This window comes from Carcharodon carcharias, chromosome 11 (assembly GCF_017639515.1).
Source record: "Carcharodon carcharias isolate sCarCar2 chromosome 11, sCarCar2.pri, whole genome shotgun sequence".
In the NCBI taxonomy this organism is placed as follows: Eukaryota; Metazoa; Chordata; class Chondrichthyes; order Lamniformes; family Lamnidae; genus Carcharodon; species Carcharodon carcharias.
This window is the reverse complement of record NC_054477.1, coordinates 25,549,570-25,566,992: the sequence shown is the minus strand read 5'-3', so window position 1 is coordinate 25,566,992 and position 17,423 is coordinate 25,549,570. Positions and strand designations below refer to the sequence as shown.

Below are 17,423 nucleotides of genomic sequence, written 5' to 3'. Positions count from 1 at the left end.
GGACGGCTGGCACCCGGACTGCCATTGGGATGCTGCCTCCAGGCAACTGACCGAGCCCCCAGTGCCTCAGCCAGCCTGCAGGCCAGCTGGACCTTTTCAGTCAGCCTCTGGTAATAGGCCTTAATTGGCTTTCATACACCTTTATGAGGCTAACCACTACTTGTGGATGGACGGGTAACCCTGTCGCCACAACAGCCCCCTCCTACCCCCACCCCACAACCTGCTGCTGGGAAAGTGGCCCCAGGGCAAGATGGCGAGCAAACTGGCAAACTGGCCAGCGATAAAGATTTCTGTGCCCGTCTCTTCCATCCTCACCCCCATTAGAGCTAAAAATCCAGCTCTATGTGTTTTAGAAAAATGGAGAAATGAGAAAGGTCAGCTGACCCAAAAAACCTGCCCCTTTATGGTTAATCTTAATCCATATTGCCATCCTTTCTCCTATTTCTTCAAAACATCACTTGGTGCCTTAAATTCATTCATGTCATCTCTCTAGGCCCTTACTCCAGATATCTATTATCTTCTGTATGAAACATTCTTTCTGTGCTTTTGAAACAAAGTCATTTAAGATAAAGGAAATAGACTTTGTTAAAACAGTGAATAGAGAAATTTCACTTAAACTTGTTAACCAAATTATTACAAGTGGCAAACAGTGATCTTAGAGCCCCTTTTATTCCATCACCTTCTGTAGTACCGCATTGTAACCAAGGCTGAAGTTGTTTAGCCAAATCTGACCGATATGTAATTCCAATCCCACACCCAGGTGGTCGACTCTGAACTGCCCTCTGAAAAAGTCTGTCGATCTTCATAAACACAACAGTTCAAGGGGTTCCAGGAAAGAATAGAAGAGCTGAATATTTTTTAAAATGTGAGAAACTTGTAAGTGTTGATTTTCAAAGAGACTGTGCTCCTATAAGGAATGCAAAATGTTAACAGGTACAGCAAACAATTAGAGAGGCAAATTATTTTTAATATTCATTCATGGGATGTGGGTGTCACTGGCTAGGCCAGCATTTATTGCTCATCCTTAATTGCTCTTGTTCGGAGGGCATTTAAGAGTCAACCACATTGCTTTGGGTCTGGAGTCATGTGTAGGTAAGGATGGCAGATTTCCTTCCTTAAAGGACATTGGTGAACCAGATGGGTTTTTACAACAATTGGCAATGGTTTCATGCTCATCATCAGACTTCTAATTCCAGACTTTTGTTGAATTCAAATTTCACCATCTGCTGTAGTGGGATTTGAACCCAAGTACCCAGAGCATTACCCTGGGTCTCTGGATTACTAGTCCAGTGACCATACCACTATACCACCGCCTGCCCCCTTAATTGTTAATTGGCCTTTATATGTAAACAAGGGGATTGGAGTACAGGAATAAAGATGTCTTGCTAGAAATGTACAGGGTTTTTGTGAGAACACATGCAGAAAACTGTGTGCAGTTTTGGTCTCCACATTTAAGAAAATATAAATTTGCAATGGAGGCGTCACTGTGAAGGTTCACTCGAGGTTGTCTTCTAATGAGAGGCTGAGCAAACTGGGTCTATTTTCTCTGGGGTTTAGAAGTGTGAAAGTCAATCTCATTGAAATGTACAAGACTCTCAACGGGCTTGATAGGGTTGACGCTGAGAGATTGTTTCCACTGGGCGGGGAATCTAAAATGCAGAGGCACATTCTCAGGATAAGGGGTTGATCATTTAGGACTGAGACGAGGGGAAATTACTCCACTTAAAGGCTTGTGAATCTTTGGAATTCTCTGCCCCAGAGATTTGTCAATGCTGCTTCATTGAATGCATTTAAGGCGGGGACAGACAGACTTTTGGTCTCTCCAGGAATTAAAAGATATGGAGAACGGGCTGGAAAGTGGAGTTGAAGCCCAAAATCAGCCATGATCATATTGACCGATGGAGTAGGCTCGACGGGCCATATGGTTTACTCCTGCTCCTATCTCTTGTTTTCTTGAGAAGAGCCATCAGCTTCTAAAGGCAACTAGGGTAACAAAGCCCACATTCTGAGAATTAATTTTTAAGGAGGGTTTGGAATCCTACCCAGCTTCCCCTTTCCATTGTAGTGAATCAAGATAACCACAACAGCCTCCAGCACAACTTCCCATGTCATAAGCCTTCATTGCTACGTCGTTGCCAGTTATAAAGTAATGAAGCACTGGCAGTGGCATAAAGTATATGATTGAAAAAACATTTATATAGCACTTTTCATGACAGCTCAAAGCACTTTTCAGCCAATTAAATACCTTTTGATGTGTAGTCACTGTTGCAATGTAGGAAATGCAGCAGCTAATTTGTGCACTGCAAAGTTCCACAAACAGCATTGTGATAATCTGTTTATTTTGTCATGTTGACTGACAGATAATGTTACAGTCCCAGCTGGTGTTAATACTGGACAAGCCAGATCTCATAGTGAAACCTGGCTTGATAGATCCTAACATTTTTTTTTGAGAAAACCGTGGAGGAAAGTCACTGAACGAATTCACAGGAGTCTGCTGATGAACTTTTACCACAATGCATAAAATATTTATTAAACCATAAAAATGAACTATATTACACCAGACAAAATGGTTAGAAAGATCTCCATACAAACGTAAAAAGCATGACACATAGATTTCTCACACAGTTGTAAATGGTTTTCTGCCGGTGAATTCTTGAGCATTCACTTGATACTTTTTCACCCAACTCGTATCTCTCCCTGAGACACCCAAAACCACACTCTAGACTCACAGATTCCTCAACTGTAGAACAAACAACTGAGTTCCCGAAACTCAGTCTTCCAGTAGCATCTCTGCTAAACTGATCACTTTACTGAGTTCCATAACTGATTATTTTGTTAGCTACTGTTCTAATAGCCTTGTAGTTTGGCTTCCCAGAGAGCTTAAAATCCTTGTCTTCACTCTCTAACACACACTGAACCCTTTGTGACAGATGCGACCATGGATTTCTCAACAACCCACCCAGACATTTGTCGCACTGTAAGCCAGCCAATCTCACTGAAACATTGGGAAAAATTTTCCCCCCGTTGGGGGGGAGTGAAAGAGCGGGCGCAGGCAGGCACTCCTCCAATCGGGGGCCGCGCCGCCATTTTACTTGGACGGGCCAATCAAGGCCCACCCGGCGTGATGTCCGCCAGGAAGTGCTATGCGCTCCCTGTGTGGGCAAAGAGGGGTTCCCTCAGCCGGGAGTGCGTTCTTTCCCGCATGCACATGAAAGAGCGCACTGATCTCCCTGAGGCTTAGTGCTGCCTCAGGGAGATAGGCTCCAAATTTAGAAATGTTAAAGAAATTATATCAAAATTTCCCTCACATGTCCCCTCATGTGACGTGAATTGGGACATGTCCATCACTTTTATTCAAACTTTTATTAAATATTTAAATACCCTCATGAAACCTCATCCCGCCTGTGGATGAGGTTTCATGCTTTTTCTTAAGCCCACCAGGGCTCCTGGCCTGCCCACCAATCCTAAGGTTGGATGGGCAGGTCCATTACTGATGTTAAATACTTTTTAAATGGCCTCAATAGGCCATTGACAGGTCGGCGGGCGCACAGCTGATACAGCTGCGCCTCCGCCAATCTGAAATTGGAAATGATGTGGAGAGACGTCAGGAGTTCCGCCCAAAGTCATCCCGCATCATTTTATGTGTCGGCGAGTGGGCCCTGTCCCCGCTCGCTTACCGGAAGATCCTCCCCATTGCGATTCTCACAAGGTTTTCCAATTTCCACATCTGAAGATCTCACCTTAGGATTCTTCCCAAAAGTTGCTCCCACTCGCAGGGTTTTCAATCTCACATTCCAAGATTCTTTCCCCCTGGATCTCTGAGTACACTCAAGTGTCACCTTCCAAGCACAATTTCAGATCTTCAGCCATACCAAGCAGAACACCACTGCCTTAAAGGGGTAACTTTGCCCCAACAGCCTGCAGCATGGAGTCACCAATCTTCGGCTGCCTTCTTGGACCTTCAGGGCACCTCTCATGCCCATATCACTTAAAGTTTGCTTTCTGCATCTCTTTCTAGAATTCAGAACCTATTACTCTGCTCCTTTCTTGGACTTCACTTAAGGGGACCTATTCCTGTCCCCCTGCCTGGTTTGGGACCTTCTGCCTGTCACACTCTCATGTCCTGTTCCATGTGAGCCCTACTAGATATTGGCACTCTGTATGAGGTCATCTGATTGCCTCTTCATGCAGTTTTCTCTTTTCCCTCCTGTGCAGGTGGACAGGGCTGGCCCCTGGACTGAAGAGTGGAAAAAAACTCAAACTGTGTATGTGTGGCCATTTCCTGGCCAGCGCATGTGCAGGAGGCCCAAGGTCCATTGGGAACCCGAGTTCCCGACCTCCAACTAAAGAAGGTGAGTTTAGGTTTCACCACAATAAACATTGGCTAGGTCACCAGCGACAACTCCCCTGCTCTTCTTCAAAACGCTATGTCTAACGCAGGATGGCCACACAAGATGGCCGTCGATACCTTTCTGCTTATACTCTCTGGTCCTCGCATGAGCAGAAATCCACTGATGTCACTCTGCTGCACCCAGCTTGCCAGTAGTGTTGTGCATGCATCAATATACCACACGTGTGCACCATCTACCTGTTTGTAACTGCTTGGAGCAGGAGAGAAATAAGTGTCAGTCATCACATTCGTTGCCCCCATCTTGTTAATGCTCATTCCAACAGTCCAATCCTCCGTTCTCAGCCCGATGTTAATACCCTGAATGCCCTGAGAGGTGCTGGGCTCATCTCCTTTTCTGAAATCACCTCAGCTCCCCACATTCCGCAACTTGGGCAAAAGTTTTCTAATTGATTTTCTAATGCAGTTCTCAGTGGAGGATTGATGCATTGCTTGGATTTTATAAAGACAAGATTCAGACAATTGGTTAATACTTCTTCACCTTTACGTAACTGTACTTTGGGCATTTGCACAAATTTCTCTCTCTTTTTTTCACATAACTCTTCCCATCAATAACTTGTATTAAATCAGCTAACAAAAAAACTCCGAGACTGAACCTGATTTGGTGTCTTGTCCTATTACAAATTTTATTAGAATAGTTGTTTTTAATAAACAATGATTCAAAAGGAGAATCTTGATAAACAAAAATGAAAACCAATAGTCTAAAAATACATTGCGGCATCTTGCAATAATCAAATCAGCCAATATAAACAATCCAAAATTAAAACAATGCCAATAAGATATACCAAGCTCTTAGCACCTTTATTAAAGCTCTGAGCCATAGTACGTAATCACAATGACACTAGATGCTTAGGCCATCTAAAACACAGCCATGATTATTTAAGCAGCACCATCTTTGTTCCTGGCTGCTGCTTACTCTGTCATGTCGGTGTAAAACAGTACAACTGCGCAAGTGTGGCATTGGCGGCAAACACAGCTAGTTCAAAATTGTGGCATAGGTTCTTTTGCATCCCTCAAGCAGGCAGGTAGGGCCTCAGTTTAAGGTTGCATCCGAAAGACAGCCTCTCAGATAGTGCAATGCTCCCTCAGTACTACACTGGAGCGTCTCCATTGATTTGGAGAATGACCCAAACCTCCCTATTGTTGCCATTTTAACACTCCACCCTGCTCTCTTGCCCACTTGTCTGTCCTTGGCTTGCTGCATTGTTCCAGTGAAGCCCAATGCAAACTGGAGGAACAGCACCTCATCTTCTGACTAGGCACTTTACAGCCTTCCTGACTGAATATTGAATTCAACAACTTTAGATCTTGAACTCCCTCCTCCATCCCCACCCCCTTTCTGTTTATTCCCCCTTCCTTTTGTTTTTTCCAATAATTTATATAGATTTTTCTTTTCCCACCTATTTCCATTATTTTTAAATCTTTTATGGCCTGTTAGCCTTTCCACCCCACCCTCACTAGAGCTAAACCTTGAGTGCCCTACCATCCGTTCTTAATTAGCACATTCATTTAGATAATATCACTACCATCAACATCTCTGTGTTCTTTTGTTCTTTTGTCTGTGACATCTTTTAATTATCTGCTCCTATCACTGCTTGCTTGTCCCTACAACCACACCACCCCCCCAACTTCTCTCCCCCAACTTCTCTCCCCCCACCTGTCCCCCCAACCTTAAACCAGCTTATATTTCATCCCTATCCTAAGATTCACCCAGTTCTGTTGAAGGGTCATGAGGACTTGAAGCGTCAACTCTTTTCTTCTCTGCCGATGCTGCCAGACCTGCTGAGTTTTTCCAGGTAATTCTGTTTTTGTTTTTGATTTTTGTACCCAAGCACTGGAATGGGACTGCAACCTGGAATCTTTTGATTCGGAGGTGAGGGTGCTTCTAACTGAGCCACAACTGACTATAGTGTAGCAAAGATATATTGCCACTAACTTTACAGAAAGCAAAGGTATTCTGAATAAATTTGAATATTAATTTCTGTAGAATTCCTGAGTAGACAGGCAATTAACTTTCACTGGTGACAAAGTCATTTGTCTAAGAAGTCACAAAACAGACAGTGGTGATGTTGATCTCCTTCCTACTGTGTGCAGGGAGAAGAGACAGACCATTAGTCCTGCCTAAAACTTGAGCCCATTGCTGATGCTGTCTTTGTTTCCATTTAGATTTATGTTGTTTGCTCTGAATAATTGAATAGACCTTCAGTTGAGTTTCATTTCCTATGCATTGCAGCATTGCTTTGTTTACCGGAGTCAGCCACTGTGGAAATGCCACGGAATAAATATTAATGAGATTATTATCAGCAATGCCTAAGATATTTTTACATTAGCACATTGCTCCCATATTTTAACAAATGGGTATCAAGGAAGACCTTGCACTGTGCACTTTGGGACCAATGATAGCAATCCCAGCATTAATGCCAGTATTACATCCTCCAATACCATTCAGCATTGATTTCACTGGACGATGTGGTGTCAGTGGTAGGGAACCTCTCTTTATGGGTCTAGCAGGTGTTTGCACCACTACAAGCACCTGTCAATCCCATACCTCCACTAAAACTCTAATGACTGCTATCCATCTGGGAGGAGTGCCTCATCCCCTAAGGCCCACAACCACCCCTCTCCCTCTCAGGTATGTCCCTTCTGTGACTTTGGATTTTTTGTATTACCCTACTAAACAGTAGTTGTTGGAAAACCATTGCAGCATTGCAATGGGAATCCAGGGGGAAAACCCTCCATTGGTTGGAGACATCCCTAGCACTAAAGGAAGATGGTTGTGGTTGTTGGAAGTCAATTAGCTCAGTTCCAGGACAGCACTGCAGGAGTTCCTCAGGGTAGTGTCCTAGGCTCAACCATCCTCAGCTGCTTCATCAATGACTTTCCTTCCATCATAAGGTCAGAAGTGGGGATGTTTGCTGATGATTGCACAATGTTCAGCACCATGCGCAACTCCTCAGATACTGAAGCAGTCCATGTCCAAATGCAACAAGACCTGGACAATATCCAGGCTTGGGCTGACAAGTGGCAAGTAATGTCCATGCCACACAAGTGCTAGGAAATTACCATCTCCAATGAGAGAGAATCTAACTACGGTCCCTTGACATTCATTGGCATTACCATCGCTGAATCCTGGGGGGTTACCATTGACCAGAAACTGAATTAGACTAGCCATATAAATACTGTGGCTACAAGAGGAGGCCAGAGGCTAGGAATCCTGTGGCTAGTAACTCACTTCCTGACTCCCCAAAGCCTGTCCACCATTTACAAAGCACAAGTCAGGCATGTGATGGAATGGTCTCCACTTGCCTGGATGAGTGCAGCTCCCACAACACTTAAGAAGCTTGACACCATCCAGGACAAAGCAACTCACTTGATTGGCACCCCATCCACAAACATTCACTCCCTGCACCACCAATGCACAGTGGCAGCAGTGTGCACTTTCTATAAGATGCACTACAGGAACTCACCAAGCCTCCTTAGACAGCACCTTCCAAATTCACAACCACTACCATCTAGAAGGACCAGTGCAGCAGACACATGGGAACACTACCACCTGGAAGTTCCCCTCCCAGCCACTCACCATCCTGTCTTGGAAATATATCACCATTCCTTCACTGTCGCTGGGTCAAAAACATGAATCTCCCTTCCTAACAGAACTGTGGGTGTACTTACAGCACAGGAACTGCAATGGTTCAAGGAGGCAGCTCACCACCACCTTCTCAAGGGCAATTAGGGCTGGGCAAAAATGCTGGCCCAGCCAGCGAAGCTCACATCCTATGAATGAATAAAAGAAACTATCTACCCCAACCCATCTCCTTCTACAACAAAAACAGAAAACGCTGGAAAAATTCAACAGGTCTAACAGCATCTTTGGAGAGAAAAGCAGGGTTAACATTTCAAGTCTGTGTGACTCTTCATCAGAGCTAGGTGTTTGTTTCAAATTTCCAACATCTGCAGTATTCTGCTTTTTGATCCCATCTTCTACTATATTGTCCTGAGGGATTTTTTGCACTCTTGCAGTAAGATTTTAAACTGAGGTGCTGTCCTGGTCAACTAGTTCAGCTGGCCATTTAAGGTGCCTTGGCAGCACTCAACAAAGACCAAGGAATGTTTCTAGTGTCTTCACCAACATTCAACTAACACCTCAAAGACAGATGGTTAATCATTCATCTTTAAAAAAAATACACTCTCACAGTGTGGGCTCATTTTTAAGGCCAGGATTTATTGTTCTCTTTAGCTACCCTGAGGAGGTGGGCCATGTCCTTTATAGCAGATTGATACAATGGAGTGTTTTGCTGGATTACTGAGCTCCCCAATATACATGCCCAGGGATCCTGTGGTTTTGAGCCCATCGTGGCTCTAGGACTCTAATGCCAAACAGCAGGAAATCAGCAAATGAAAAAGCAGTGATGGGTTAAAAAAGAAGGTTCAGGAGTAGCAAAGTTCTACAGATCGGAGAGAAAGGTTGTTCTCTCTGAGGCTATGAAGAATCTCTGCCAATATCAGTTTCTTTAAATAATAAAAAAGAAAAGTACAATGGTGCTATGAATTTGGCTGTATGGTACCCATTTTTCAGGCCCTAACTGACCTACCATGCCAGGCAACAATTGCCCTCTTCTGCACAACCATAGCTCCCCTGGCCAATGATTGTGACCCAGACTGGCCCAACCTTCAGACACCAACCGTTCTCTGCAGCTCACCAGCTCCATTGAAATGAGTCTCATGATCCAATAGCAGGAGCACCTCAGATCTCACCACTCAATCACATGGGTCATACATTGTATCACCCGCTCACTTAAAAATGTGCGCCTGGATTTCTCGGCCAATATTCTGCATTGCATTTTTACCAGTGTGTGGAATAGAAATTATCAATAATAATGGGAACAAAATGTTACTGTTTTGATGTCTGCAAGGGTAATTGTTGGAGATATCAATCCTGATCTTCTGTCTCTCATTTAAATAGAAATATATTTCCCCAATTATCATATAAGTATAAAGAGTCCAGTGGATATATAACTAATTAGATCACTTATTGTTAAACTAGACCAAACAGAATTACTTATGAAGGGAGTGATTAAGACAAGGCTAAGAAGTGGAAATAAGCACCTTCCTAAAAGCAAGACTTCTGTTTTATTCTGAAGATGGATACAAATATCCTTTGTTCAGATTACTGTTTAAAATGGTCAAAAAAACATACAAACAATGACAGACAGAAAATGGTCCACTGGTACATCCAATCCGTCCCCCATATCTACCACATTATGTACACTCCCCACCAACGCTCCCACAAATTTTTCTTTCCTGTCCCTTCTGCTTCTGTTTTGATTGTGTCGGCATCAGTGACTTACATCTGTATTCCACCAACATTTATGTGGCTAATGCCAACTGAACCAGACGGTGACCTACTGATAGTCATGATCATGAAAAACTAATAAATAGAAATGGTCTAGAGGTGGATCTTGAAGACTTCCAGTGATGGGGCTGTGACTATTTTCTTTGGCAACTGTGGGATTGTCCTTAAGAAAGAAGATTGTTGATATACGGTCTTGGAAAGAAATGATCTTTGTAGTTCGTGTGGATCGCTACCTCGTGTTTTGTCATTGCCGGAGGGCACTCGGTACTCGCTGCTGTCAACTCCTAACTGTCCATTCCATATTTTATTGAACACAGTCAGTCTATTTTTATGTGTCCTGTTTCTTACACAATATATTCTAGGTTACTGCGAGGCCATGCGCTTGCACAGCTTGGGGGTAACATTACTCCCTATCCTACTCAGGAGTCATGTGATCTCTCAGGAGAGGCAAGGTAGAAAATTAAGACCAGTTAGGAAAAATGGCTGAAAAAATTTCTTTTCAAATCCCTTAAGCAATTGAATTTGGCTCGTTCATCAAATTTGTAATTTTATTTTGTTGTGGGACCTACAATGTAATTGTAAACACAGTGCTGTGCATTTGGCAAAATAAGTTAGTTATTCTGTGCTCTCCTTCCAGATGGATACCCGAAAGAGGAGATGGTCTACAAATGGAGGAAAAATTCAGTAAAAACAGGCAATCAGAAGTCATGGCGGCTCTACCAATTTGATTTCCTGGGCTTAAGAAACACAACCAAAATCATTGAAACAACTGCAGGTATTGAAATAAAATTCTAATAACTTTTTAAAGTGAGCATTTAAGTGCCTTTAAGCTCCTCAAATTGTGATGCGTGAACTTCCGGTTAACAATATTGCTTGCAGTTGAGTGTTATGGTCAACAACAGTTATTTAAGTGTGCTTCCTAATTGGAGCAATGGAGACTTGCGTTGGAGGAATCAACATAGCTGCAAGATGCAGTGTACATAATGAAACTGGAGTGGAGTGTCAACTTTTCATTTTGTGAGCACAGCTTGCCATGCTGAAAAGTCAATATGATTAGTTGTTTAATTAGCCATTGAGCTGGCCAAGTGGATAGAAAAGAGACAAATGGAATTTAGTCTGGAGCAGCATGAGGTAATGTAATTGAGGAGGGCAAACAAGTCAAGGGAATAGACAATAATTGGTAGGATACTGAGTAGAGTAGAGAAACAGAGAGGCCTTGGAGTGCATGTGCACAGATCCTTAAGGCATCAAGACAGGTAGATCAAGTGATTCAGAAGGCATTTGGGACACTTTCCTTTATTGGCTGAGGCATAGAATATAAGAGCTGGGGAGCTATGTTAGAAATGTATATAACTAGTTAGCACATACAGCCACCACATTACAGGAATGATGCGATCATACTAGAGAGGGTAAAGAGATTTACAGATTATATTGGCAGGAGTAGAGAATTTTAGCTATGAGGAAAGATTGATTTTCTTTTGAACACAGGAGGCTAAGGGGAGATCCAATTGAGGTGTGTAAAATTATGAGGGGCCTAGATAGAGTGGACAAGAAGAACTTATTTCGCTCAGCCAAGAGGTCAGTGACCAGGAGGCATAGATTTAAAGTTTTTGATGAAAGGATTAGAGGTGAATTGAGGAAAATCTTTTCATCCAGAGGTTGGTGGGTATCTGGAACTTCACTGCGTGAAAGGGGGATAGGGACAGAAATCCTCAAAAAATTTTAAAAAATATTTGTATATGTACTTGAAGTGCTGAAACATACAGGGCTCTGGACTGAGAGCTTGAAAGTGGCATTAGTTTGGTAAACATTTTGTTTTAGGCTGGCATGGACACAATGGGCCAAATGGCCTCCTTCTGTGCCATAAGTTTCTATGGGCAGAATTTTACAGCCCCTTTGCAGCGAGAGCAGGGCCGTAAAATGCATCGAGCTGTTCAAAACTCCATTGCCTTTGGTGGGAACGGCGGACCCCGTCGGTGGGAGGGGCCATAAAATCCCACCCCATGATTCTGCGAACAATAAAATAAAGCGGGCCGGAAATTTCTAAATTGGCCACCACATGTAAAACCAAGCAGGGGTGGTGGGCCTCAGACACCAAAGGGGTTGGGATTGCCAGAGATTTTTATTAGTTTGGAAGATTCAGGCCAGTGACTGCGCTTCACAAAAGAACCTCATTGGCTGGAAGTGTACAGAAGTTGTGAGAAGTGCTATATAAATGCGTATTCCTGTTTCCCCATTTCTTTCTAAAACAAAAATCCCATTCAGTAAAAGGAATTCAATGAAAATCCACACAGCTGATCACATTAAATCCCAAAGATATCAGATTGTTTTCAGCACTCAGGCTTTATTATTCCTTCTCCTTGTAAAGCTCGATACCAGTCTCACCGATGATTACCACCTCCCACTCTCCCACTCTCCCATTCTCTGGGTGGAATCGTCCCAGATTTGCACAAAGTGCGGTAGTGGGCAACAAAAAAAGTTGTTTTACCCGTCGGCTGCCTGTTGGGTTTTTATGCCACATTGTCCCATTCCCGCCCCATTAATTATGCAGCCACTGGAAGCAGGCCATCTTACTGATGACGGCCTCTGACTTGCCCACCGTACCGTTACCTTGATGTAACCTCACACAGAGTGCCATATTTAAACTGTAGCCGTGCGCATACTTCTCAATGCTTACAGCCCAGGACTGTTCCGGTGAAGACATGGCCCCAGAAGCCAAGACAAGTACAGCCCCCCTGGTTCAATGACGTATCCCTGGGATGCCTGCATGCTGCGGAGGCCACCGTGATGTCCTCTACCCCCACTCTGGCCACAGGAGGCTGTCAGTCTCACCACTCCAGCTTGGGAAGGTGGTCAGTGACAGTGCAACAAGAGGTCGGCCATCCAGTGCAGAAAACGGATGAATTATCTCATCCATGCTGTGAGGTAAGGCAACCATCTCATCACTCTAAACTCACACGCTCACAGGCCCATCACATATTCACTGGCATCTCACTCACTGCCAGCTCAAGGAACATCACTACTCACTCTCTCAGACACACCCTCACATCTCCATCTGGCCTCATCTCCTCTGGAGACTGCCTCCTCAGCCCTCACCATCTTTGGGCCACTTGCAGAGATCAAAATGTGTCCCCAGACACACACCCTAGGACACCCCCTTGCCCCAGTACAGACCTCGCCCAGCAGCCTCTTTCCTTGCCTGAGGCCACTTTTCCCCCTTCCCTAGCCCTGCAACCTTTGAAAAGCCACCCCCACCTTACAGTGGATCTGGTAGGTAAAAACCTGCTCCTGAGCACCCCCGAAAAGTGATGTGGTGCTGCCTGCGAAGCCTGGCGCTAATGAATGCTGCCCGAAGCAAAGTAGGCAAACAAACCTGGAAGTCCCGAGTTAAGTGCAGTTCGCCAGATGTGCGTCACTCATGTACAGTTGTGAAATACGTCAATCACGCCGACGTACCTGGATGATCCAGCATGTTGGGATGATTCCGGCTTATAATGAGATGCTAAAGTATTGAATTCGGCGCCCAATGTGCGGTGGCAAGAAAAGTGGCCCACCACTGGCGGGTGGAGGGAACGATCGCAAACTGGCTTCACGGCTTGCTGAATCACAGAGCTGCCTGCTTGAGCCTCCTTTTATGTGTTAGGCCTCAGAATTTGTGTAACACTCATTTTGCACCACCAGCTGTTCTCTTTCACTCCTTTAGGCCCTTGAGTCTCCTGATCCCATCGGCCATTAAGGGCGGAATCGTCCCAGATTTCTACAAGGTCCAGGCTGGGAAAAAAGGACGTTTTACCCGCTGGCTTCAAAGGCGGATTTTTGCACAGTATCGCTCCATTCCTGTCACGTCCCGCCTCATTAATAATACATTCCCATGAGTGTTGAGGGGGTGTCCTCTGATTCGCCTGCCCCGCAATCACCTCAAGCCTTCAGTAACCCGGGGGCCATATTTAAAGGCAAAGACATGGCTGCCAAAAGGAGGATACAGGCTGCCTCCAAATTCAGCAAAGTCTCCCTCAGGCATCCACTAGATGCAGTGGAGGCCCACCGTGAGGCCAAGACCAGCAAGCAAGGTGACAAAACCAGCATGGGAGGAGGTGGCAGCAGTGGTCAGTGCCAATGTCCTGCAAAAGAGGACAGCCACTCAATACCAAAAGACAATGAATGATCTCCTCTGTTCCGTAAGGGCAAGTCACTCTCAGCTCACACACTCACAACCCCAGCACACATCCACAAGGATCTCACTCACTGCCAGTTTAATGGACATCACCATTCACGCTCTCACATGCACCTTCATTGTCCTCATCCCATCCATGGGACCACTCACCACCCACACGTGCCAGGCATACTTATCATCTGGCCTGGCAGGCATCCTGCTTACACTCCCTCCATCTGTTTCCATGCAGGAGAAGCTGGCACACAAACTGGTGGAGGAAGGCCTGACATCAAGGTCCTCACAGACTTTGAAAATTGAATCATCCAGCTGGCCGGCGAGGACCTGGACCATTCCTGTGCTGACGATGAGGTCGGCGGTGCTCAACCAAGTGAGGATCCAGCAGACTGCCGTGCTGTGAGTCAATTCCCCTGTTCCCCAGTCCCCTGCCATGCATCAAATACCTCTCCTTGCTTTTGGAGACACATCTGGAAAGCAGCTGAGGGGGTCCGTAATCTCGACTCAAGCACCAAAGACACCTTGGAAGAAGAATCTGATGACACCCTCATTGAAGACCCATCACCGTGCTCACCCACACCCTCCACCAGCGCAGAGACACACACCTCGGTGGGACTTAGTTCTAGTAGACTCAGGGTCACAATCTGGTGAGCACATCGCACTGTCTGATCCACAACAGGTGGAGGCAGGGACTTCCCAGGTTTCTGGCACTCAGAGGACTGCTGAAGGCCAGAAATCTGCTGAGTCCAAGTCAGATGAGGAGCCTCTGGATTCGGTCATAGCTCAGTTGCTGGAGTTGCAAAGACAAGCTCAGGAACATCAGAAAGGGATGTCTGCTGCACTCCTCAGGTTACAAAGCCCATTGGAGGAGTCTGTCCCCCTTCGGTCTGAGTTGATAGCACCAGCATGCCAATGCACCGAGGTCAACACTGGTAGGATGGTGGCCGCCATGGAGACCTTTGTCCAGGATGTCACTCCTGCACTGTTGCACAGGCTGAACTCCATCGCTGGTGCCATAATTGGCCTCCAACAGTGTCAATGCGAGAGGGATGTGGCCCAGCACAATCCCACTCCAGCTTCCCCTCCTCCTCAAGGAGTCAACCAGGGTCCCTCGGGCATCCTTAGGGAGGAGAATCAGCAGGCGCACAGCCTGGGAACAGCCACCCAGGTGACTCCGGGAGTGTCCGGCCCTTCCGAATTCCTTCCTCCTGTGGGCCCTAGCAGTTCCAGCTCCACAGGCTGAGAAGGGCACCGCTGCCACACAACAGGACCCGGAAAGCAGGCCAGGGACCTCCAGGTCTCAGCCCTCCGGCGGGGGCGGGTGGTCTGTCGAGGTCATCACAGACAGGGTGTAGTGGTCAATAGGCTGCCTCTGCCTCCGCTGTGGATGTTGGGGGAGCACCAAGACAGAGCAGCAGGGCCAGGAATGTTAAGAAGATGTAGTGGCACAGCCTGGGCATGGGTGTTGAACACTTGTACTTGATGTTCACTGTTGTAAATAAACTCCAAAGAATGCCTACTTGCCTGTGGCTCATTGTTGTGATGAGCAGTGTTCGTGTCACTCAGGTGTGAAATCTTGGTTCCTGCACAAGATAAAGGCAGGTGTCTCAGTCCAGGGCATCTTCCCTGTGCAGTCTGTAACCTTCAGATCAAAGTGATGGTCCGGCCTCACACTCACTGGACACATTGTTGAGGCCTGTACCTCGGTGGTGCTTGTCATTACTGCCAGAATGTAGTGGGCAGGTGTCACAGAGTTCTGTCATTCTCTCTGTGTGCTCTCAGCACCTTTGAGGTGGGGCTGGCCCCCATCTCTTCAGCATCTGTGACCAGCGACACTGTGCTCCTGAAGGGCTCAGGTGCTGAAGGCTGACAAAGGATCAGGTGCACTTAAAGTTTCATGGCTGTTTCTCCATGATATGACCCTGATCACTGAGGGCAAAGCGAGCTGCCCTCGGCCAGACAGAAGTCAGACATTCTCAGAGGCTGAGTGAAGATCCATGGAGTGTCCTCACTGCATGTTGTCATCATCTTCCTGGACTTTAGTGACTATTAAGACATCTGCTGTGTCTCTATGACACGAGCCTGAGCACTGAGGGTATGTGCACTGCCATCAGCCACACAGGAGTCAAACGTTCACAGAAGCAAGGTGAGGATATTAACTGTCCTCACTGCATCTCGTCATCACCCTCCATGAATCCTGCAGCTATGAGGGCCTCCCAAGCGCACCTTGATCATCTGGCCAGTGCGATCACTTAACCACCAGCACCCTCGCCTTCGAGGATCTCATCACCAATACCCCCTTCGATGTCCTTCTCAACGGAGGATACGTGCAGCTCCTCCATCTCCTTCTCAGCCAGGTCCCACCCCCATTGCAGCACTGGGTTGTGGAGCTGGCAGCCAGCGATGATGATGATGTGCGACACTCTCTGGGGACTGTATTGCTGTGCTCCACCGGACTTGTCGAGGCAACGGAACCTCACTTTCAAAACGCCTATCATTTACTCCATCAAAGTAAGGTCGTGGTGTGAGCCTTATACCGTCGCAGTGCTGCAGTCCGAGGCCACCACACAGGCATCATCAACCACGTATTCTGTGAGTAGCCCTTGTCCCTGAGGAGCCAACCTTGCAGCCTCTCTGGGCCCTGGAAGATGTCAGGGATCTGAGACCTGCACAGGATGTAGGAGTCGTGGACACTCCCTGGGAATCGTGCGCAGACCTGGAGGATGCGTTTGTGGTGTCGCAGACCAGCTGAATATTCAGCAAGTGGAAGCCCTTGCGGTTGACTGTTTGTTGCCATGGAGATCTAAGCAGCACAGGAGTGCAGCCAATGGCACCCTGCACCTGTGGAAAACCTGAGACCTGAGCCAATCCCAAAGCTTTTGCTTCCTGGCTTTCCTGATCCTGGGCGAAATGCACAAAGTTTTGTGCCCTTGCGAAGATGGCATCTGTGTCCCCCTGGATGCACTTGTGTGTGCAGGCTTGTGAGATCCTGCATTGGAGCCCTTTCCCTTTCCCTTTCCCTGGCATCACACTGAAATCTAGCCGGCAAAAAACAACTTGCCTGTGCCCCCCCTCCCCCGAATGTGCAGCACCTCTTCCTGAATGTCCTACGGGCAATGCTTGCGAGTGCTGCGTAAGGTTTTGTGCACTCACCTCTGAGTTTCCCTCGAAGTTCAGGTTGCCAGGTGCACACCTTTTAAAGACAGTCATGAAGCACATTGTTCTGAAATCACGCTGACGTGGGTGGTAAATTTGATGTGGAGGGATGAGTCTGGTGAACAGGGCTTATAATTAGATGCAAATGTATTTAAATGACATTCCTGGTATGCGGTGGCAGGAAACGCAGTCCTGCCGTTGACGGGTGGAGCTGACGATCACAAGCTGGTTTCACGATGACGTATAACCGAATTTTGGTTTTCTCGCCGTATTGATCCCCCCCCCCACCCCCCGCCCACCATGACGCCCGACACCAACGGGGCCAGGAAATTACCGCC

At 46.4% G+C, this 17,423-nt stretch overlaps 1 protein-coding gene across 2 annotated transcripts in view; it reads left to right on the top strand.

Annotated features, from left to right (window-relative positions):
* The window catches only part of LOC121284106 (gamma-aminobutyric acid receptor subunit gamma-3), a 661,993-nt gene that overhangs the window by 390,941 nt on the left and 253,629 nt on the right, over positions 1-17,423 (top strand). For both annotated transcript variants that reach the window (XM_041199197.1, XM_041199198.1), the window contains exon 6: positions 10,399-10,536. In XM_041199197.1, the coding sequence (XP_041055131.1) occupies positions 10,399-10,536 (138 nt within the window). The remainder of the gene's footprint in view (positions 1-10,398; positions 10,537-17,423) is intronic.